Source organism: Cryptomeria japonica, chromosome 8, assembly GCF_030272615.1.
Source record: "Cryptomeria japonica chromosome 8, Sugi_1.0, whole genome shotgun sequence".
In the NCBI taxonomy this organism is placed as follows: domain Eukaryota; kingdom Viridiplantae; phylum Streptophyta; class Pinopsida; order Cupressales; family Cupressaceae; genus Cryptomeria; species Cryptomeria japonica.
In genome coordinates, this window is record NC_081412.1 from 139,778,087 (window position 1) to 139,802,183 (window position 24,097).

Below are 24,097 nucleotides of genomic sequence, written 5' to 3' on the forward strand. Positions count from 1 at the left end.
CAGTATTGTCCAGTCCAAAATTGGCTGGGTTTTCTTTTAATAGCAATATTTTGTCGAGAAGGTTTTCAAATTGATTGTCAAGAAGCTTGCGTATATATATAGCTAGCTGGTTTTTCAATTCAGGCTCTGACCATTCTGTATGGCCTTGTAAGAACTTGAGAGTCATCTTCTACCTGAAGATTTGGGATGCTAAGTGGTTTAATAAGTTTAAGCCTTTGAACAAGCCTCAGTCATGTCAGTAGTGTTGTGACGAAGGTTAATAGGGAAAGGCCCTAAGAAGACTCATCTCTGGTTGTCTCCTGGTGACCTACAAAGACCTCATCAAAATTTGGCTTACAGAAGCTAGGAGGTAGTGACCATTATAATTTATTCCTTTTCAATTTATTGAAGCTTGCATGTTCATTATGATCATAAATTTACTAATTGAATGTGAGATGCATAGATAAATACAATGACTTGGATTTGCACAAAGCTCTGTTTTTTATGCCAATTCTTCTCTTGGCCTATCAACCAATTTGTAAACTTTGTATCATTTGACAAGCTTTAAATTGATTGACTGTTTTTTTTGAGATACCTGATCTGGAGTATAAAATTGCTGATCAGTTGTTGACCAAATATGTTGATATTATGCTATCGTTATTGTGCAAAGTTATAAATTGTTGGCTAATGACCTTCATTGCTGGTTTGGGTATAGGGATGGGTACTTTGAACATACATACATACATACATACATACATGTATGTATGTACATGTATATATGTATGTATATATATTAATACATATATACATATGTGTTAGTTCCCCTTTAAATTTAAATTCAAAGGTGTTCTTTTAATGTTTGTTTTCCCCTTTGAACTTAAGTAATTGAACCTTGAAAAGTTCAAAGTTCAAGTTCATTACTTGTCTTTAGTTTTGCTTGTCCCTGCGGCTTTGTTTTATGATAGAGCTGAGCGCTCATGCTAGAAAGTTCTCGTTGAACTTGAACCTTTGAACCATTTTGGTTCAAGGTTCAAGGTTCGTTGTGCGTCAATCCTGTCTTGTTCGTTCCCTGCTTTAAGACCATTGAGGCTGTTGTGTATTGCAATTGTTTTCTTTCTCGTCGAACTTGAACCATTGAACCTTTTCAAACTCAAAGTTTAAGGTTCAAAGTTCAAAGTTCACTTTGACAGTAAAAGTCACATCCGCAAGTGGCGCGCCCTGGAGAGAAAAATGATGGCCGAGTAAGGAGTATTATAGCACGTTCAGGAATGTCATTTCTAATTATGGCAAATGAGTACAGCAACTCGTGTGACATGTAATGGAATGGCTTGGAATTAAATGCATGCCGAAAGATCATTAAATGGGTGTTAGTTCACACGAATTTACTCAAGTAAGTGCGGCCGACAGATTTAAACGAGATTTTGTTTCTTTTTCTTGTGCAAATCTCTTGAAGTATTTTCATGGTAGCCGTAAGAGCGAAAGAAGTCGGAGGTATTGTATCTGCATTAAAGGGTTCCAAGAATTTGCTTTCCAAATTAGGTTAGTTTCAATCATCTCTACTCCTCTGTCTTTTCTTGTTCAGAAACTAGTTGCTGTTCATTTCCGTTGCGGAAATTTGTTTGGGTTCCTGAATTGCTTGATAAATATGAGAGGGACTCCTATGAGACCGACTCTGCCAAAGTTGGGTCGTACTTCCAGTTTGGTTAGTTGTCTGCCTGAAATTGGTGATACTTCATTAGCATAGGCGAACCTTTCTGATTTCTTAGAAAGGGCGAAGGATCCTGCTCAGAATTCTATGATGGAGAAAATTGTGGGAAGTGGTTTAATTGAAGCTGTTGCTTTTCCCATTGCGGCGCCATGTCCTGAATTGGTGATAGAGTGCATGAATCGGTATGATGCAGAGCATAGATGTATTAGGACAATTTCCGGTGAGGTCTTGTTGAAGATAGATAGAGAGACGGTGATTGCAGCTATGGGAATTCCACACAAAGAGCCATATGAAGATTGGACGATTGGTACTTCATATTCTTTCTTTTCTGAGAAACGGAGTATATACAAGAGCATAATTGCAAGAAACTGGTTACTAAAGGTTCAAAAGGGAGGTTCCAGGCTACCACGGCCACTCACCCGGGAACATTTAATAACAGAGGTATGGGATATTGTGATTTTGTTGAATAGATTAAAAGGAAATGCTCATGCATTCTACTGGGAAGATTGGATGTCTTTTTACATTCATGTTATGTTGAATGGGAGTGCTTATCTAGATTGGGGGCAGGTTATAGCAGAAAGGCTACATGAAAGTTTAAACAAATTTGTAGGAATGTATGATTTTCATATGTCCTCGTACCTGTTCTACATGCTGGCCTGTACTCAAGATTGGGACGGTTTATATCATGAACCATGGGTTGACGGGATAAGGGTTTATGAATATTATCCTCACCTGCAACAGCAGAGGTATGCCTAGAATTTTATGAGATGGAATGATGTTTTTGCAGGAAGATTGGTTTATGAATTGCAGGGAAATACAAATAAAAGACTGTCTTCAGAAGCAATGGAGTTCGTAAGTAACTATGGTAGTTTCTTTATTCAGTTTGCCCAGTTTACTTATGTTAGAGCTGGTGGTTATCGAGGAGAACCTTTCAGGTTACCTAGATATGCCCTGGATAGTTACATTCTAATTGAAGTTAGTCGACAGCTTGCTCATATTGACAAAGAGAGGGGAGGGAAGTCTGGAGTTGTTTTTCCTGTTGAACTAGGTTATTATAGTTGCAAATCTGTATCAGATGCCTTGAACCTTGAGTTAGAATTCAGAAAGTTCAACCTATAGTCATATGTTGCTAGGCACAGATTTGATAGTCAGAACTATGCCATAAAAAGCTTAGATGTGGGCAGTGATTTTTGTCATGAACCTCAGTTAGAAGACTATTGGGAAAACTGCTCTGATGAATTTGAAGTTAGAAAAAGATTATGGTCAAGGCTCACAGTTTCACAGGTTGTTACACTAAAGTTACCCATTAATGTTTCCGGTGTACAGGAGGACAATGATGAGGATGTTGTTGACTTCGAGTTTTATGAAAAGATACAAGGGCAACCTATTCCTGAAGTGGACTGGAACAGAAAGGGAGATGACACTATTCAGGCAAAGACTTTCAATGTTATTAGACGAACTGAAAGATGGTTAAGGGACCGATGTTTTAAACAACAGTCCATCTTAGCACCAAGGAGTAAACATGTTGACCATATTCCTGTAACCTCACAAATCTCTTCTCCTCCTTCTAACTCTGTTATTGATATTGCAGGTAATAAGAAGCAAAGGGCTAAAACATTGAAAACTGCTAGTCTGCAAGAACCTTCACAAAGTCCATCCCTTGTTCGCATTACACGCTCCCGCAGCAAAAAGCACATCCAGATATCCCTTCCCGATACTCCTGTGATAGATTTAAATTCAGGGGAAGAAGATCAAGGAGTGATGGATACTCAGGTATCAGAAAATCCAACTATTGCTACCACAGATAAGGAAACAGAGGTTCAAGAAACAGAGGACCCTCTTCATGCCATTACAGTCTACGGTATGGGTCAATCAATTCCTTCAGCCAAGGAAACACTTGCAACTCCGAAATGGTTAAGTGCTTCTCTTAGCAAGAAGTGAAATGTGGTACCAATTTCTATTCCAATGGAGGATATGGTCAGTAATTGTTTGGGAAGAGCATCAAAAAGCAAGAAAGTCAAAACTGAAGCCATGATTGATGTAGATGAGCAAACAGGACATTGGGTGGCAGAAGTAGCCCGACCTCCAGCAGATAAAGATGCTCAAACAATTACTGAGAAAGATTTCATTATTGATAAGATTGACCTAGGAGTGGCTTCTCGAGCTGCAGATGCCAAGCACTTGGAGACCTCTACCAAAAGAATGCTCACGAGGACTTGGAAAGACGAGAAAGATAAAAGCGAGATGAAATAGAGTATAGTGCAGGTGGCTCAGTATATTAATGCTTTGCAAGATCTGCAAGATCCTAATCCTCAGCCACTTTCTCAGATACCTGTGTCTTTTGATCCCAAATCACCCATGAACCAGAAATTACTGGATCAGGTTCAAAGAAGTCGAATGGTAACAGATGTCTTTAGTGATTGGCTGAAATCAATTGCTCAGCAAGGAGTGAGCTATATTTCTGACTTGATTAAAGTGTTTGAGAGTGCAGAATCTGTAAGTAAAGAATTGGAAACGGAAATACTTGCTTGGGAAAAAGAAAGAAATAAATGGGTGGTTGTGTCAAAACAGATGAGAGATACTCAGAGATATGGTGTCATGAATTTCTTGGCAGAGAAACCAGTACAGGGTTTAGATTATAATATACTTTTTGTATGTAAGGAAAATATCGAATGGAGAAACTCAATCATTGAGCAGGGGCATGAAGAATCAGTAAAACTGTCACAGGAGTTAAAAGAATTGATCAATATCATGCAAAAGGACATGAAATGCATAGATATTCAACTCCTGAAAGAAGGTGAGCAAACACTTGAGGATTCCGCCAAGATGATTCAAGCTTTTGAGAATCGGATTCAACAAGTTCAAGAAGCAAAATCCCTAATCATTGAAGATTTCTCTAAGATTGCGCGGATTGAGTCTATGCTAACTGTTTGTTTTGATCATCTTGAGACTCATAAAGGCAAAGTCATGCAAGTAAGCAAGAAGAAAGAGGTCTGGAAACAACGAATATTACATATTGGCTTGCCGCATTATCAGCTCATCCTCAATTTTTCCACAGCCCATCTGGAGTGGCGTAATGTTCGTAGCAATCCTCCACCTCAAGATGTACAGGAGGATGCCACCTCGACTGCTGAAGCGTGATCTCATAGTTATTGCATGTGGCTTATGCCGTTTTCTTTTTCAAGTCTTAGGCAGCTGTTTTCTATAACTGAAATTTCTTTTAACTCTTGGAGAGAGTTAAAGTTTTACTCTGGTTATTTTTGTAACAAACAATTTTAGCCTGGAGACTATATATACTCTGACGGAAACCTGGAAAAAGGTCCGAAAATTTGTGGAAGAATATAGACTTACTGTTTTATACTTCATAATAGGTGGGATTTTCATAAAAACTTTATCTGTGAATAAAGGTAATGAATGTTTTTTTTTTACAGACTTGAATCTGTGTGTTTAAGTTCATGAAAGTGAATTTCTGTGTGAATTTAGCTTTCAGTGTAGTGATCATTGATTTCTATGAAAATCTCTTGTATATTTTAATGGATGTGGTTGGTTTATAAATTCCATAAGTCAAGATATTGAAGTTAATGATAGAATCTGTAGGTTCTAGTTACAAGAATTATTCATATAGAGATCGCGTTCATATCATGCATATGTGTGAATGTTAGCCAACTTTATTACTTTCTGGTTAAAAGTATATTCAAGTTATTTAAATATTTCCATCCATTGAAAATTATTCAAGGGAAGCTGTACCCGTATACAGAGGTTAATTACTTACGTGATTATCCAACTGTTGATACGTTTTGTCTTTTATTTGAGGGTTCTACAGAGATCAATAATTTCCACATTAAGAAAAGACAAATCTGTATCCTAACAATATGTATGTATGTATGTATATATACATACATACATACATACATATACATATATGATATACATTTGTATATATAAATAATATGTATAACGATATATTAAGTATAAAATGAATATATTTTTTGGTAAGTTCTACCTATTATGGGGGTAGAGCCCTGTATTAATCTGAAAAACATAGGTACATCAAGAGATCAGCACCCAACACTAGCTACCCAATACCACCCCTATAACCTCAAAAACGTAGATACATCATGAGATAGATATCTACACTAACTTCCCAATACCACCGCAAATCCCTCAAACAAAGTTCTTGCAAAAATAACCAATCCCCTTGCATATAAACAACACTCTTCGTGCCACATTGGCTGAATAAGGAGCCTTATCTGAATGCAACAACTTGCACAATCTCCCGAATTCGTTCCTTCTGGCACTCTCCTGGAACACCCTCCAAATGAGTTTAACCGGTATGTTCTCAACATCATTCTGTTCCCCCGCTGGTGGTTCCACAGAATCCCCAACCTCTTCCAACTCACTGCCAAAGAAATAACAATGAGGCCGTCCAGGTTGCCTATCTCGATTCCAAAGATCTGATCAACCTCTTTAGGCCAGAAGGCTTCAAAAAAAAAATCATTGCCAACTTGAAACCCCACGTTCACCGAGCCCATAGTTTGCACTATTGGATAGAAAAAGGCACTAAAGATTTCCCCATCATGACGGTGATCGCCCCCCGGACTGGCTTCCAGAATCATCTCCAGCACTTTCAATGTTTGGTCTTCTCCTATCATGAAAAGTCTTTTGCGTTGCTCCTTCCTTGTCTCTGGCTCATAGAGGCAACCAAATGCATCAAAGGCCATCGATTAATGAGCAATAGTTATGCCAACCTCCCACAGATATGTAGTTGATAATTGTAGAAACACCAGAATCATCGACGACTATGACATGACAAGTCCCTGGATAGTAATCTTACTATATTCAGACTCATGCATGCCCAAATTGTCCCTCAAATCTTGCTGCAGATTCTCAAGATATGCCTTATCATTTTATTCCCAGATATAAGTCATCAAAATCATCTCTTATTTCCATCATACCTGCCAAATCTCTGTGTTTATCCTAGTGTCTAATCCCAACAGCAGTCTATCAACCTCAGGGGCAGTCTCCAACATATCTATCCTATTCTGGCTTACCGTGGTGCTTGCCAAAGGGAACACTCCCCAAAGAGTACTAATGGTTTTTGGCATTTCAGCCAATACCAACCTGAGGGAAGCCCACTCCATTTTCCACATCGGCATCAACAATACCTTTTAATTCATCTGGTATTTTAATCTCATTGAATGCCACATCAGTGGCCTTGTTGCCTTCTTGATATGTATGGGAAATTGTGAATTCTATAAGTTGCCTCAACTCATCCCGAATGCTACGTAACCACTGTTTGAGTTTCCAGTTTATGATGTGTGATTTCGATATTGAATTGACTCCTAGCTGGGAACCCCCCTCAATGTCTACTTTGCTTAAACCTTTTTCCAGCCATAGCCTCAACCCTCTTTCAAGTGCCATCATTTCCGCCTCATTATTAGTGGCCAAACCAATATATCCTTTGGTAGCAGCAACCAATTGTCCAATCCAGTTACGAATGATTATTCTGTATTAGTGTCTCCAGGGTTGCCTTTGGCAGCCCTGTCAAAATTCATCTTATGCCATCCCCTCCTTGGTTTCTTCCAACGAACCTCCTTGTTTTTACCCCTGCAACTGATGTTAACTTCCCCAGACTTTAACAATTGCCAGTTATCCTCTATATGTCTGTCCCAACTTGTGTATTTGGCTACTTTCTTATTGAATAGTTTCCCGTTTACCACCTCTGCTACTGATTCTTTGATTCTACTTATTATCATCTCGGAAGGAAGCATTTCTTCTTGGAACATCCTTCTATTCCTTTCCTTCCAAATCTGCCATACAATCACCAATGACCTAACAATCCAAATATCCCCCCATTTAGAATTAAGCCTCTCCGATGGCCATGAACACAAAAACTCATATAACTGGGAATTCCTTGCAGTCTGCCACTCAATCATCTCCATAAACCAATCCCAGCACCCCATAGCAAAGGGACACCAAAGAAGAAGATGGCTAGCAGTTTTTTCATTTTGTCTGCACATCGGACATATATTTGGGCCTTCTATGACGATCAATTTGAGCCTATCCCTAGTAAGAATTCTTCCATGTAATGCTACCCACAGAAAAACACCCACCCTGGGAAGCACACACTTATCCCAGCAAAGCCTAGATGGCCTTTTGACCTCCATATTCCTCATTGTTTGAACCGCATACCCAAGGCTAACCTTATATTTTCCACTTTTAGCCGCACACCATACGACTTCAACCTCCTCCCCGGTCAAGATAACTCTCCATTTACCAAGCAACTTCATCAATTTCCTATAATCATCCTCTCTAATCCCTTCTTTGAATTGTTGCCATCTTATTTGGGTGTACCTCTCTCTTCCAGATTCAATATATAGTCTGAAACATATACTCCCATTTTGAGTTCTATAGCATCAATCCAATCTCTGTTTTCAAACACTTCTTCAATTACCTCTCCACCGTTCCTGGAATCTCTCTAAAACTTTGCCTTTTTACCCTTCCCTATTTTCCAAGTTATGTGTTCTGTAATGATCCTTCTGCTCTCCCACAAGAATCTCCATATCTCCAATCCATTCTTGGAGTTAGCCATTATAAGGATTCTTCTAGGTTCCTCCGAATCCAAATATTTCTTCCTCATAATCTTACACCATGTTTTGTTTGGGCTTTTTTATATCTTCCAAACCAACATACCCCCAACGCTAAGTTCTGGAGATTCATCTTTCTCAAACCAGCGCCACCTTCTTCCTTGATCATACACGCAGTATCCCAATTGATGAGTGGTATCCTCCTTTCATCTTTCAATCCTTCCCATAAGAATTTTTTAAGAAAACTATCCAATGACACAATGGCTCTAGCAGAAAGTATAAAATGAATATATATTATATTTATTATTTAAATATTTATAATTAATATATATAAAATTAATATATAATTTATATATTATTAATTTATCATATATATAAATAATACATCTAATTATACACATTGATACTATATTATATATATATATATATATCAATTTTATTTATGTATTATTAATTTATTGTATATGTGCAAAAAAATGTGCTCTAGCTGCAATTTTTTGGTCTGCGTCTATTGATTTTTTGCCTTAAGTGTGTCTGAGAATACAGAAAACCTTCCATGATTTATTGGATGTTCATCCCACAATTGTTTGGTGCTCTGCTAATGACTGGAATCCTTGTGACATAAGAAAAACCATCTCACAAAATGTCTTTTGTGCCCATGATCTTTGACGGTTTTACATCACCCCTATAACTCTTCCACATTTACTTCTGCTTTTTCAGATGGATATTATATATTATGATTCTTCAGATGGGTGTTCCAGTGGTTCTTTATGTCAGTTTCTGTTCACCCTGCCAACTGCTTCGCTATTTCTCACCACCCACACATTGCATTTTGTCAAAAGAAAAACCTATCCTGCCTGGTTTTAACATTAAAATTCGTTGTTTTGGCATTTTTTTTGAAAAAACTTTTATAGGATTTGACTCACCTGGGTGGCAGGGCCATGTCCTGGCTGTCCTGTCTGTGCTTCTGCTCCTGCTCCTGTTCGGTTTGGGGACTGAGAATAGGAAAAGTCGGTAACTTAGCTAATGGCTGGTGTTTTTTCAAATCTATTAACATGTTGAAATTTGTTGAATAGTGTACGGACCATTATGAACAGGGTGCCTGATCACTAAACTTTTTTCTTGCACTTCTTAGAGGGTGTTGTTACTTCCTTGTAATGATTGCTTCCAAATAACTTTTTGTCAAGATTGCATTTTTTCAACTAAATGCCTTTATGTATCTATATTTGTAGACATTAGGATCAAAATTATTTTTTCAAAACCCATGCATGGATTGACAGGCTTAGAAATCTTCTTGTTTTCATTGATTGTTGAGCATCCATAAAAAGTAAATATATCATGAAAGGAGTGGATTCTACTAATATTGTGGAAGGCTATTTTAACCTATCGGAATTAAGATTTATGTCCCTGTCCAAATAATGGATCTCTTGTTTAACAAAAACAAGGTTCTGAATTTAGAACATTTCAAAAATTAATTGAATATTATCTTGTTAATGAATCTCACAGCATTATTGAGAACTAATCTGTTGTATTTTGCTAAGGACCTCTTGTTTAAAGGGTGTAAAATACAAGGTCCATTATTCAGATCTAAGGTGTTGTGAGGTCCTTGGACTTTACCAGTGTTCTGCTATATCCATGGTATTCTTTCTTTGGATGCTTATTTTATGTGCATTTGACATGTAGCACTTTCGACTTATTTCTCAAGATGTTTCATTTCTAGGTTGATCTTATTGTATCTTAAGCATTATTACTTAAATCTGTCACTAATATTAAAAAATCGGTAATTAGGCTGCTAATTATTATGCCTTGTCAGCTCGTTCCTTCCTTAGCATGTACAATATTTTTCCTCAATACACAATGACTAGTGGCATGCAATTATTTGCAATGTTAAGCAATATATAATAGAATTATTTTCTCAGGACACTGTTTGATCAATGCTTCGATTTATTCAGATGTACATACCAGGTTAGGCTTCCCTCAACAAACTATTTCTGTGTTTGAGATTTTGTTCTCTTTACGATTCTTCTTTTTCCTATGATAAATATTGAGTCATGCGCACAAGCTCGAGATTTGAGATTTCCTTTACGTTAATTCAAGTTGTTCTCCAACTATCCTTAATGAAACTTGTCGTGATAACACTTATTTTAGGTTCATATAAGTAGTAGATATATGATTTTCACAGTTCATATTGTTAACATGTATAGCTTCAGGAATCAACTGTGTGAATTTTTTCATATAAATAATTTAACAAACAAATTCCCTAAGCATTGTTAGCATATGATGCACACATTACCACATGATACTATATGCAATTTGTGCTACATAAATCACATATATCTTTTCCTTGGAGGGGTTCTATACCAATAGTTGTATGCAACTTATATTTCATATTAAACTCTTGTTGGCTCCTTTCCAAACGAGTTATCATCACCTGTTATTAGTGTTTCCAATGGACTGGGTGATCATTCAGTTGCAGATTTGGTTTTAGATATATTGATGTTGGCAAATCAATAATGGCTTGTCAGTCCCGGAGATATAAGAAATTTTTCTACAGATTAAATTGTCCAAGTACTTCCCTGAAAGAGGATGAAATATGGTGGACTATAAGTAACACATTAGTATCTATTGTGAAAATTGTTTTTGTAATTATATGCTTGTTTAGCTGTCCTGCCAAAAGGGTTGGTCTTTGTATAATATTGTATATTGCATTTTTTCTTTTTCTTTTTAATTTCTACTGTGTTTTTTTACTTGGAATTGGTGTAGATAGGAGTTTTACAACTGCACATTACAAACTAGTATAGTTTTGAAAATTTCCATTTGCATTGATTATCTTGATTATTGTAGAAAATATGATTATTTATTCCTTTTTTGATTATCCCAACCTATTTATTTGTATTTTTCTTGAATTTTAGACTGTACGGATATGGTCTTCAAAGAATTTTAAATGTCTGGAGGAATACTCATCTCCAAACAGGTCTCCTTTGGTTGATGTTGATTTCGACGAGAACAAGGTATCTCTAAATGATAGATTGAATTCTGGTATTTTTTTAATATTCGACATTCTCAGAGAACTAATATCCATTTAACTCATTCATGTTGATTTCAATAACATACACTCAAATTCCAAAATAATCCTAACAGAAATAGTCTCCTGATTTGTGGATGTGCTTATTCAAAATGAATGGATTCATGCTATGATGAAGAGTAAACCTTTCAAGAATGTTTTTTTTCCTTGGGATTTCCTATATTTTGCCCTCAAATTTCCAAAAAGGTATGGAGTATATTTAAGAAATGCAAATTGCCAATGTTTAAATCTTGATTTAGATTCCATCACTTGAAAATATATAAGCCTGCTGACTTTTCTTATTAATTCTGAAACTGATTGTTTCTTCCTTGATCGTGTTTGATGTATGAGTACTTCTGCTCTTCTCCAATTGCCTAATTCCTTTTACACTATCATACTAAATTGAAGAGACACATCTCTTTGAAAAGAGAGACCCATTTTAAGGGTCATATTTCCTCAATGCTTGCCTTATAATTCAAATCAGATCGGCTCTTCTGATTATAGATTAAATGCTGCTTTCTCTTGTTTTCTTCCTCTTTTCTCCCCCTCTCTTAATGAATTTGTCCTCCTGCTTATATTTTCATGTGAGGAAGAGTCACACCTCTTCATCATGTCTGCCCCTTGCAATGGTCACAACCTTAATAATCTTCACCTTTTGAAAGAGTCACAACCCTTCATTATTTCTGCCCTTCTGAGAGAATCACTTCCTTATTTCCTTCCCATTCCTTCTTCCATTTACCTTTCCTTAATTCCTATGCTCCATTCTTCTTTTTTCCTTCTTCCTCGTCCTCTTTCAAATGAACGTTTCTCCCTTTTATATCTCGTGTTCGAGGGAGTCCCAACTCTTCATAGGATGCCTCTTGACTTTTCATTAAACTTAATTAACTTGTAATTATAGTATATTATATTTTATTTTACTATATTTTATTTATATTTAATTTAATAATAATTATTTACTAGTAAATCCTATTTCAGAAAAGGGACATTACAAATCCTTAGCAGTTTGCATCTTGAATTGGGTTTCATGACAACCAATATACATAAGAGTGAGAAATTGTAAAAGTTAATTACCAAAATTGGCACTTTTTGAAATTAAACATGTTGAAATCTTGGATCATGAAAACTATTTATAGCTGCAATAAAATGATACCAAATACTTAAAAATGATAGTGGTATTGAGTAGTTGTAGTACTATATTAACATTAAAAATAATCACTTATATACTTCTTTGTAAGAACTGAACAACTATACGAAATAGTTTGCTTTTAATTGCTAGAATATACTTATTTTTGCCTAAAATCTGATTCAAAGCATAAAATAAATTATTAAATAATTTCAGAATTTATTTAGACAAATAAACATGATAGTTGAGGTTGCACTAGCACTAGATGAAAGGAAAAGGAGAGTATCACAAATGCATGTCTGGATTTTTTTCTTTTTGACAGTCTCTTGGGTAGAAGAAGATGATGTATGTGCGCTGTTGGACTGCAGTTGAGATTCTGTATTCCGTCACATGCCTACCAACGACGGAAATGCATGTGATAATGTCCTGTTACCTGTACGACTCACTGATGTCTCTGGTGGTGCATTGGTGTCCTGTACTGCTGTGATCGTGTCCTCTGCAATCACAAACATGAAGTCCTTCATGTGTCAGGCTCTTTTGCTCCTGCACAGTACCTGTCAGTGCTGAAATTGGAAAAATTGGTGCCTGCAGCATGCTTCATAAAAAGTAGTTGAAAGAGTTTTTGAGTGGGAAGCCATGGCTATGGAGATAGGTGTGTGCAGCAATGGAGGATGCCCTAGATGTCCAAAAATGTTGTGTTGGGGGAAGTTAAATGTGCTAAATGCTTTCCCTTTTAGGTAAATCCATTTAAATAAGCATTCTTAGGGCCCGTTTGACTGTTAAAAATGAACTAAGGTTAGAATTGTGTGAAAAATGTAGCATTTGGGCAAGAAATTCAAACTTGAATGCGGCAGGACACTAACTCCCCCTGTACTCTCTAGGCACACACTAGCATGGCATACTTGTGTTCCATGTGACAAAAAGGTACCGAACAGGGATGAATGAATGAATGAATTTTTTTAATGACATCCATGAAACCAGGCAGTCTATGGAACCCAAGATATTAAAACAGCACAATGACACCAAAAGATCCAATCGACAAACCCCAGCTTCAACTTCTGAGTGACCACTATTCTTTGATTTCTTTGCTGATCATGGTTCTTCTTCTATGAATTTTGACGAAGTAACCTGCCATCTTTGCTATTTGTTCCTCCTCAAACAGAGTAGTTAGAGACTCAACTTTATAATATTGGCATATTTGGTCCGGATGTTCTCATATGCCGAACTCTCCATGACGTAATTTGCACCGACCTTGTGAAAGACACTCAGCCACTACTGAGAGGGGGGGGGTGTGAATCAGTATTGGAGATAGTAATTAATTTTTAATACAAAGCCAAATGATGCACAAAAGATCAGAATGATATAGACACAAGATTTCTCGTGGAAAACCCTTTTGGGTAAAAAACCACGGCATAAAGATTTCTTATCAATTAGAAAAGATGGGCACCAACCCAGATTACAGAGAAAATACACTTATAGAGAGCACCAACTCTCCTCTCAGCACCAACTGAGAACAACAGAGGCACCAACCGAACAACAAAAGAGAACACCAACTTAAACCAACAGAAATTTGAAACAAAACTCAATACCAATGATCTCTGAATAACATTCAGTCAACACAACAGATTGACTCCTTATAGCTCCTTGCTCCTTTGTCTACTTTTCAGCATGACAGAGCTGTTCAACGTAACACCCCAAGACCTTCATCACACCACTTTTCTTCAAGCTGTAGCAATTCAACTCAAATACATGTATATATTCGTGCCACCAGCTCTATGGAGAATATGAAAATTATTTTTCTACACATTGCAGTTCTTTGCAACAAGATGAAACTCTGCGAAAAATAAAGGTTGCCAAGGCACTACACACAGGACTTAAAATCATCACCTGCCAAAAATCTTTAAAAAACAGAAGTCCTTCTCACGATGCCTGAAAAATTATATATCACTACCACACGAACTGCCAGAACATAAATGTATTACCATCATGCGCACAAATTCTGAAACGTACAACAGCGCATAATTCATCCAGGATTTTAACATCTCTCTTCCAAAAATACGATTTTTTTCACAAATAATTTTAATAATATTTATGAAAAATGACTTCCCTCTGTGACTTGTCTTCACAGCACAAAACTCAAACTTTCCGACATCAAAAAAATTACTTAGCACACCTGCGGTGAAAGGAACTCATCATTTTTCATTTCAACAGCCGTCACCACTCCCACCATGACTCCGCAAAATTCAGAGAGAATCTCAATTTCAATAAAGCATAAGAAATTATTTAAAAAAAAAAATGCCTGAACACAGCGCTGACTTTGAAGTAAAACAAAATCGTGTTAATCCTTGCATACTGCCAGAAATTAATTGGAATCAATTACACACAGACAGCTCACAATATTAAAGTCGTGCAGAAGGCTGAGACCGCTTTTTTGTATAAATTTCGAACTCCATCCAAGTTCGTGGCTTTTATGAGAAACATGAAGTCTGAAATATTTCAGAAATCATGACCTTTGTACTCCATGACAAAAATTAAACGCACACCCGTTTTTTTAAAGAAAAAAAACAGGCGCACCTTTACTCCCCTTCAAATCGAATAATAATGACACATCCTCCACACGTGGAAAACACATGGCAAAAAAAACCGTATCTATTACAATTCATCGATTCATTATCCATAAAATCTGAAGAGAAAAAGAAACAATCAATACAATTCTCTCTGTTGACTTTTCGAGGCTGATTTGGCAAAAAAAATGATGTGGCAAAACATCTGACTCAATGTTGACCCAAAAACAGTTCAACCAGGCAAACAGGCAGGTCAAGCAACCAGGCAAGCAACCTGGCAGACACCTCAAGCAGCTTGTAAATCAACTTAAAAACTTTGACATCAATTACTAAAAACTTCAACACCTTGAAGTTCAGATTCGACAAACCCTGTCAGCCAATTCCTCTTTGGGTGTTTTTCACCTCCTGTTTCGCACCTAAGATGGTGCATGCTAGTTCTTAATTGGGCTATTAGCATTTTAGCTTTCCATTTTATATCTGCCTCTATACAGTGTTCTTGTTGATGGTTACATGTGGGATTGAAATGTTTGACATAGTATTCCTTTTTTGGCCCAAGATGCTTTATCGACAACGCTACTTTGACTCTCTCTCACATGCTTTTTGATTTCTGCATTTACATTTGGGGCATTCTTGCATATTAATTTCCCATCTATTCAACCACTTGATACTTTGTTTCATGCAATTGTTTTTTCTTATATTTAGTCTTTCCCCCACTACAATTTTGACCCAACACCGAAACAAGGGTTGTGTTTTGTGATGAGTCATTTTCATGTGGAATAAGGTGTTTTTAGGATAATTCATGCTCAACTCAGAATCACTCTTATTTTAAGTGGTTACTAAAATGGGCACAAAACATGTGTAAAATGTGTGAACCATGCACTTTTCATCTCTACCTTTCATCCCGGGAAACTGCAGAGAGTTTACACAAGTCCAGACAAATAACGGTATCCATGAGGAATGTTTCTTGGCTTATGAATAGCTGCTGCTCTGTTCAGCATTTCGTATACACCCGTCCCACATTTACTTTGCACTTGTTACACTTTGACAAAATAATGTAAGGCAACATGCAGTGATTAGATTCCACACTGTTATTCCTAAGCAACAACACAAATATTGGATGGATTGTTTGATAGCCAATTCAAGAACCATTAGTAATACTGCTTATGACTCTTGTCCAATTCAGTACAGGTTACAATTTAGCCCATTCACAGTCTCGGACCACAGCAATCACTATCAAAGGTTTAATGTTTATGATATGTATAGCTGAAGAGCCTTGTTCTGATTGCAATGTTGAATTCAGTTTGATTGGAGAATGCTTATATTTGCATTTGGATGGCATTATTAAACAGTTCAAAGGCATTAGTGAGAATACTCATAGTGCTGCTGGATGACTGTTAGAAGACATGGAGCAACTACTGGTATTAGCTTAAATAATGTTTAACAGTTAGTGGTATTCCAAGGTGTGTAAACGTAGACAGAGACACCCCAAATTTTAGGGTGCTGGAAATGCTCCAAGTCTCTGTCATTCAGGTAGTGTTTCTTCAAATCAAAATGTTATTCAAGGGGACTATAAATTGGTTCCAAGTGGCATCATTTATATCGTATATGTTTTTGGCCCATATCATCTGTGAGAAGATTTGACAAATATTGAAAAAAATCCTCAAAATACCTATTTTACCTTTATTTATTTATCTTAAGCTCCTTTTGAATTGCTGGGATTTAATTTATAAATAAAAGATACCAGACTTCAATTCTTTTTCTTTAGGTCATTTGATAGTGTTTTTGTTCGATGATCCTTAGCATGTGGTCCATTGGCGAATTGTGTCGGACTAAACTTAAATGTAATCGTGCGTTACCTACTCTGGTTTGAAATTGGTTTTGACCAACTTCTGATAGCCTGCCTCATGATCTCTGTTTCATCTATTATGAGTATTTTTGACTAGCTTACTTGTTATTAAAATGTACCTTGAGAAGAGAGTTTCAAAATGTCAGCAATGATTTTTATTTTATTGTTATAACGCTATTTCTACATTTTCACAATGCTCATCTCTATTTTACTACTTTTAGTGATAAATAGTAAATAGTAGGAGCAAATAGGTTTTCTGTTAAAATATTTATTGCTCGTGTGGGCAGTATATTCTTCATACACTGCTGACCTAACAGTGAGTGTGTGAACACTTTCCCTTTTGTAGGGAGGAGGATATTGTTTTTGTGGTCAGCACCTACTTTTGTGAAGGAAAATTGACTTTTTGTCTTACGTAGACTAAGAAAGTAGTTTAAACTTTCTTCTTTATCAAACAGCTATGGGCATTTCTTGTCAATATGAGCATTTGTGGATATTAGAGATTTAATTTAAACTAAATACTTTAGATTTTAGCAGTTAGACATAATATCATGTAGCTAAATACTGTATTAGTTCTTTAAACTGTTATCATCATCTTGCCTGAAATAGCTGGGCAGATCTGGTCATCAGTTTGTCTCTAATTTGTTTCACAAGTTTGATTTACAATCAATTCTTATTCTCTTGGCTAGTTTTTGTTGTATTCTTTTCAAATCTTGTCTCCTATGCTCACACATACTTTCAAACTCATTAGTCTTGATCTGAGGAAACACTCCCAAATGTTTAACACCTTGTTCTCTCTTCACAAGTTGTATTTAAAGGGAAGGTTCCTATTGGGTTGGAAGTGGCTTGATTCAGCGACGCTCACTGCTCTGGCAATTTTATTTAATGATTGGATGCAATTCAATATTATTTGACTATTTGTGGGTATCAGAAAACTTCTTCAAACTATTATCTGAATCTCATGTGCTTGCTGGACAGATGTATGCCTTTAATTTGTATGTAATGAAATGAATTACTTGGTTTGATCTGAGAAAGCAATCTCAACTGTTGTTCACAATCTGCAAACCTTACTAAATGGTAATTTTTCTATTGGGTTGAAATTCCCTTGGATTGGCCTGGCTTGCTGCTTTGATGTTTGAGGCTGACTTAATACATGTTTGAAAGTTTAACTGCAGGATGTATGTAACTTATGAAGTTCTAATACTATTTTAATGATATGGCTTGTCTATGAATGATTTATTAACGATATGACTAGATAGTAAAGAACCAAGATTGAATAATAATAATATCATTAAATAGAGTATAATATTCTGTCTTGCAAATTATTAAAATTGCTCTTGAAAGCATTGGAATAGCTTACAAAGTTATAAAGACAAAATCAACTGCCTTGTAAATGCATCTTGTTCACTGTGTCAGTCTCATAGTAAGAATACCTCAAGAACTGGAAATATCATTAAAAGCTCTGCAGACATCAAAAAATTAGAGTAAGAAATTCAAGGAATACAGACATGTAAGTACCTCTTTATTTCCAATTCAAGAAAACACTTGGAAACTGGGTATAACATGGAAACTGACTCATCAAGGATGAAGAATTTTCCCAAGGGAGAAAGTTGTCGTTGCCCTAAAGCTTAGGAATTATTAGATGAACTATAGAAAATTGGTTTATTATCTAGCTCTAGAATTTATATCATGTTCATGTTTAATGAAAAATGTTTTGTGGACATTCTGACATAACATTGGAATTATAAAGCACTCTTAAAAACCTAGGGTAAAAATGAATCTAGAGGTAAAATGTAAACTCATAAACTGAGAGTTCCCTTAGAAAATAGTTCTGGAGATACCTATGGGGATATTTAATTACATTGTGAAAATGGTACATCTATTGAGATTTTTAATGTGCCTTTTTTTTTTCTTTTAAACAATGAGATAATAACAGTGTCAATCTGTTTTTAAATTGTGGCTGAACTAAACCTCTTTATCTTTCTTGAACTGTGTCCAAGTGCAGCTTGTTTTGCTGACATGACAGAACAAAATGCATAGCTGCAAATTTCCACAAATTTTTGTCATCATTGGCTACAATCCTGCCCTTTGCCATAAGAATTTGAGGGATCTCTAAGACTTCTTTTATATGAATATGATTTCTTATCTTATTAATAAAAACAAATAACATCACTCACCACAGTGTAATGTCCCCTTTTAGGACCACCCTAGATTCTGCCCTAGAATCACAAGTTCAATTGAAACCAGAGATGCAATATAGTTAGAATTAAAACTCTACCAATAAACATGTCTGTAGCCAGCTAAAACCGTGGAATAGGTCCTGCAATCATGTTAGACAACATATAATTCTACCCATATTTCAATAAGAGTTAGGGTAACATATAATGCATATATATTATCAATTATTTCAATTCATTTGAATATGTAATGCCCCCTTCTAGATTTACCCTAGAATTTGCCCTAGAATTACAAATACAATATAGCAAGAGATGAAATAGGGTTAGGGTTATATCTTTACCAAGTAAAATATCCTTTTTAACAAAGATGAACCTTGATTTAATCCTTGCAACCATAACCAATGATATACACATACATACTTTTCTTTTTTTTTGGTCGATAATAGAGATTTTTATTGATATTCAAAAAGATGTACATATAAGATGTAATAAGTATAATTGCATAAACATCAAACGCTAGCCACTCAAGAACCAAGCCGATAATTTCATTTACAGTATTGCACTTTTACAAAAGTACAGACAAACAGGGACCACTTTCTCCTAGAAACAACTAGACAAATATACATATGCACAAACATAAAAAAAGGATCCGAGCCAACCATACATGGCTCACCCAACAAGACAAAAAGAGGAATAGACAAAACCCTACAAAATTTATTACCATTGCCCACACTGTCGCATCACACCATACAACATCAGCTGAAGAAGACTCCGCTCCATCCGTCACCTTCCTCTTTCTCTTCATCACCTATTTTGCCTCCTACTCCGCTTTCAAATTCTTCTCGTCAACCTTCCTTTCCTCTTCTTTTTTGCGTAGGAAAATCTTCAACGCATCCCACCCTATTGCTACTTCCGCTCTTCACTCCTCCCTATTCACACCGAAGGGCCATCGCATAAAAGGAACCAGCTCACGAACCTCAAATTCTTCCTCATTTTCCAAACCTTCACCAACATCAAACCCAACACCAGGAATTGCCCACTCCAGAATCGACTGCAACCCATAGAGCCAATCAAACTCCACACATTCCTTCAAGACCCACTCAATCACATCTTTTCTTTGGTTGTTATTATCATCTTTTGTGCCCTAGTTCATATTCGGGAGCTCCTGTGAGAAACATTGCCCTTGCCATTATCGTGCCAGGTATGTCTTTCTTTTTGTCCCTTATTTTTGTGTTTAGGGTTTTCATTTTGTGCCTTTCTTTTGTTAAACCTGCATGAGACACCACAACAACGGTGTCTTTCGGATCCTAGAATCTGAGCAACATCGTGTTTGTAGTCTTTGGCTCTTAAAAATTTGAACAACACCTAAACCCTTGCATTGCAATATTGAATGGTATGAAATGAAGCCTTTGTTGTTGTTCGGATGCGCAAACCTAAACTACACCAAAAGAATGGTGTCGTTCAGGCCTACGGACCCGAACAATACTGCTTTGAGTTTTACCTTTGTGTACGTCAGGTTTACAGACACGACCTACACCATTGTCACATATCTTTTGTGGTGTAAGTTGGGCCTATGAACCCGACTTACACAAGCTTTTCCCCTATCTTTTGATGTGTATATTGAGCCTAAAAGTCCGACTTACACTTAGTGTTGATTTACCTTTGTAAGGTGTCAATTGGGTCTATAGACCTGATTTGCACCAAACTTTCTATAAGCTTTCCTTAGGTGTAAATCAGGCCTACGGACCCGATTGACACTTGCACTTGGAAATTTTTCTTAGTGTTAAATATAAGAGATACAACTGTTTACTTAGAATTTTTCTAAGTAAGAAGAAGAATCCTACTCTTGGAGGACCTTTGAAGACAAAGTATTTTTAGTTTTCTTGTTCCAGCGAAGATATTTTTCTCATGAAGATGTTTTCAGCTAACTCAAGAGATTTGTCTCAAATGTGTTGCAGTCACAACTTTTACCAAATGACTTCACCCTCTCCGAGTTAGAAAAAGATGAAGTTGAAATAGCAAGACTCCTATCCGGTCTTCCCACCATCCTTAGTAGCGTCAAACATTGCGAACACCAGATGATTCTGAAATATAGGCTACCTGACAACAATATGAAGATTGTTTGAAGAAGGATGATCATAATAAAAATGTGTCCAGTCATCCTTAGTAGCGTCAAACATTGCGAACACCAGATGATTCTGAAATATAGGCTACCTGACAACAATATGAAGATTGTTTGAAGAAGGATGATCATAATAAAGATGTGTCTCTGGACACTTAGTTATTTTTATGCATCTCTAGTGTAGTGGCATTTTGTAATTTCAATTGACACTTCAGGTGTCATTTTGTATATATAGTTTTGCATTTAGGAGTGCATATGTCCTAAGTCAAATCGAACTTTTTCTTTAACTTAGTCTTAGATTAGTTGCAACTTTCCTATTTTTGCTCATTGCACCTCACCTATATATATATATGAGGGTGCTCTTTGTAATTAGGATCTTTTATTTTATGCCAAAAAACTCTGCCAAAGTGAAAAGCAAAGTGAGACTTTGCGTTCAAAATGTGATTTTGCAAGTTCAATCAAAATAAGAAGAAGACAAATTTTGGCTTTCAAACTTCGTGTTGAAATTATCTTTGTTTATGATATAGGTGTTCTTATGTCATTTATGTTATGTATTCTTGATGAGATTGAGTTGAGTTGAGTGAATTGTGTGATATAGAAGAATTGTTCTTATTTTCTAGGTAAAGTTTGTGTTGCTTGAAAATTTGGAAGTAAGAATTGTGTGTGGATAATAAGTTAAGGACTTTGAGCTTTACTTTGTTATCTTTTGAAAAAGTTTGTTAATTGTATTCAAGTAGCAACATAAAGACTTTGTGCTTCATTTGTTATTTGGAAAAAATATTGGTTAAAAGAGTTATTTGTAAAGAGGTTGATAGGATGGTGGTAAGGTGAAGACTTTCAGCTTCATTGCTATTTTCACGTCACATAAAGTCATTTTTAGAAAAGGAAGCAACTGGAGGCTTTGTACTCTTATGGACACTTTGCTTCTAATTAGTATAGATTTTTGAATTACAGTGAGTGAACTATTTTTAGTACCAAGAAGGGAAATCCATTCTAGATAGATAATTGGGAAAATACTTACTTTGAAAAAAGAGAGTGAAGTAATTGTATCATCTTGGATTAGTGTAAAGTTAGCAGGTAGGATAATATTTGATATAGATTGCAGTAGAAAGGGGGAGCCTTCCCTTATAAATAGGAGAGAATGTATCTTGCCTTTTGAGAGATATTGTCTTGCATACTGTGGTGAAAACCCACATTTTGTAAACCTCCTTGAGTTTACAAAATGTTCACCCAAGAATATCATAAATTCTAACTTATAGTGCATAGGCTGAACATATACTACAACTATTGTTATTAATGCTATTAGATTTTTGGTATAATTATTACTGCTATTAGATGTTCGGTATGAGAAATCTGGATTTGATCTATTACTGATCTGATCTTTGTTTGTATTTGCTGGTTACAATGATCTTTGCGTGATTGCGATCACTGCTGTAGATGTTTGAATCTGCGGATGTTCTCCCAAAATGATTGCTTGATCTCCTTCGATTGCTTATTCCCTTTCCATTTACTTTATTGACATGTCTTTGTTTCTACTTCATACATCTGTATGTGTATATATGTTGTCTTTTTATTCTCTATATCTGATTTCCACTTATGTACTCCAATTCCTTCTCTCCCTCCTCAATTGAGATTTCTCTTTTTTATCTCTTTGTGGGGGGAGTCACACCCTTTCACCACTAATCCACTTTTAAAAGGGTTACAAACCTTCATCATAATCGCTGCCCTTTCATGGTAAGTTTTCATTAATTTAATTAAATGCATTTGTTGCCAAGTCCAGCCAAATCCTTAATAGAGTAATTTCATTGCTGTTTAGAGAATACTGTTTGTGGCTTTTAATACTAATCGTAACAGATCTAAGATAGCCTTATATGATTAGGGGCAGATTGCAGCTTAGAATAATGGTGATATTGTGATGCAGGAGCATCCCCGGTTCATAGCAATCTTGCTTCAACCAAAAAAAACATTTTCTTTCTGTTTGCAGTTTCAGTCTTTCTTTCTGTGTGTCCTGGTTTTGGCTCACCGGATCCTGTGGAGTTGGATTCTACTTGAAGACTTGATCATCTTTCTTGTTTCCAGACCGCATCGCATTTGGATAATTTTCCGGCTAGATATCGCTATCGGTTTCCTTGACAGTTTCTTGTTACCGGTTGTCTGGACTTATTTTGGTGATCTACCGGAACCCCTTCCGAAGCTTGCGAAGCCTTGGGCGTTGATTCCGATGTTCCTTGGCATGTGGCCAACCTTTTCCCACGATTTACGTTTCATCCTTTGGATTTTTCGGAGGAATCTCTTGGTGGAGGCCGACCTTGTTTATTTTACACGTTCGGTCTTTTTCTTTGGGTTTTGATCCTTTTTGGGTCGATTGGATCCTTTGGATCGATATATTTAATTGTAATTGCGCATTAAAATGTAATCAATCAGAGAATCAAGTAGTAGATTGTGGGTAGAAGATAGATCTTAAGATTCAATGTCCCAGTTGTGACCTATTCTGTATGTTCTACCAGGCCTGTGAGTCGGTATGCTGTAATCCGGTTGCTACCTGTTGGATGTAATTGATTTTCATGCAATAAAACATTTTGTTTTGCATTGCCTCCATCATATCTTTGTGTTTCCGTTGTGTTTACTTTTGCTGACCGGTCTGGATTGATCTCTTTGAGGTCCCTCCTCACTGGTGTTTGCTTCAAGTGGTATCAGAGCGAAGTTTCGTTCCCAAGGTTGCGTGTCTTGAAATTTTTGTTGTAGGGTGGTGGATTGCGAATCCGACCTGCAGCAGCAGAGGACCGGCGTGAATGATGGAGATGTTGCGAGGTATAGCAGCCCGGTTGGAAGCCATGGAGACAGCCCAGAGAAGAGGCCAACATATCGAAGATGTGAGTGAATATGAAGGAGAAGAAGCCCCAGTGGAACAAGCAAACCTATCGGCGGTT

At 36.4% G+C, this 24,097-nt stretch overlaps 1 protein-coding gene across 2 annotated transcripts in view; it reads left to right on the top strand.

Annotated features, from left to right (window-relative positions):
- LOC131032298 (F-box/WD-40 repeat-containing protein At3g52030) overlaps positions 1-24,097 on the top strand; it is a 209,683-nt gene that overhangs the window by 26,607 nt on the left and 158,979 nt on the right. The window contains exon 4 of one of the 2 annotated variants that reach the window (XM_057963231.2): positions 11,187-11,285. The exons of the other annotated variant lie outside the window; for it this stretch is intronic. Coding sequence (XP_057819214.1) covers positions 11,187-11,285 — 99 coding nt within the window. The remainder of the gene's footprint in view (positions 1-11,186; positions 11,286-24,097) is intronic. 2 annotated transcript variants of the gene reach the window in all.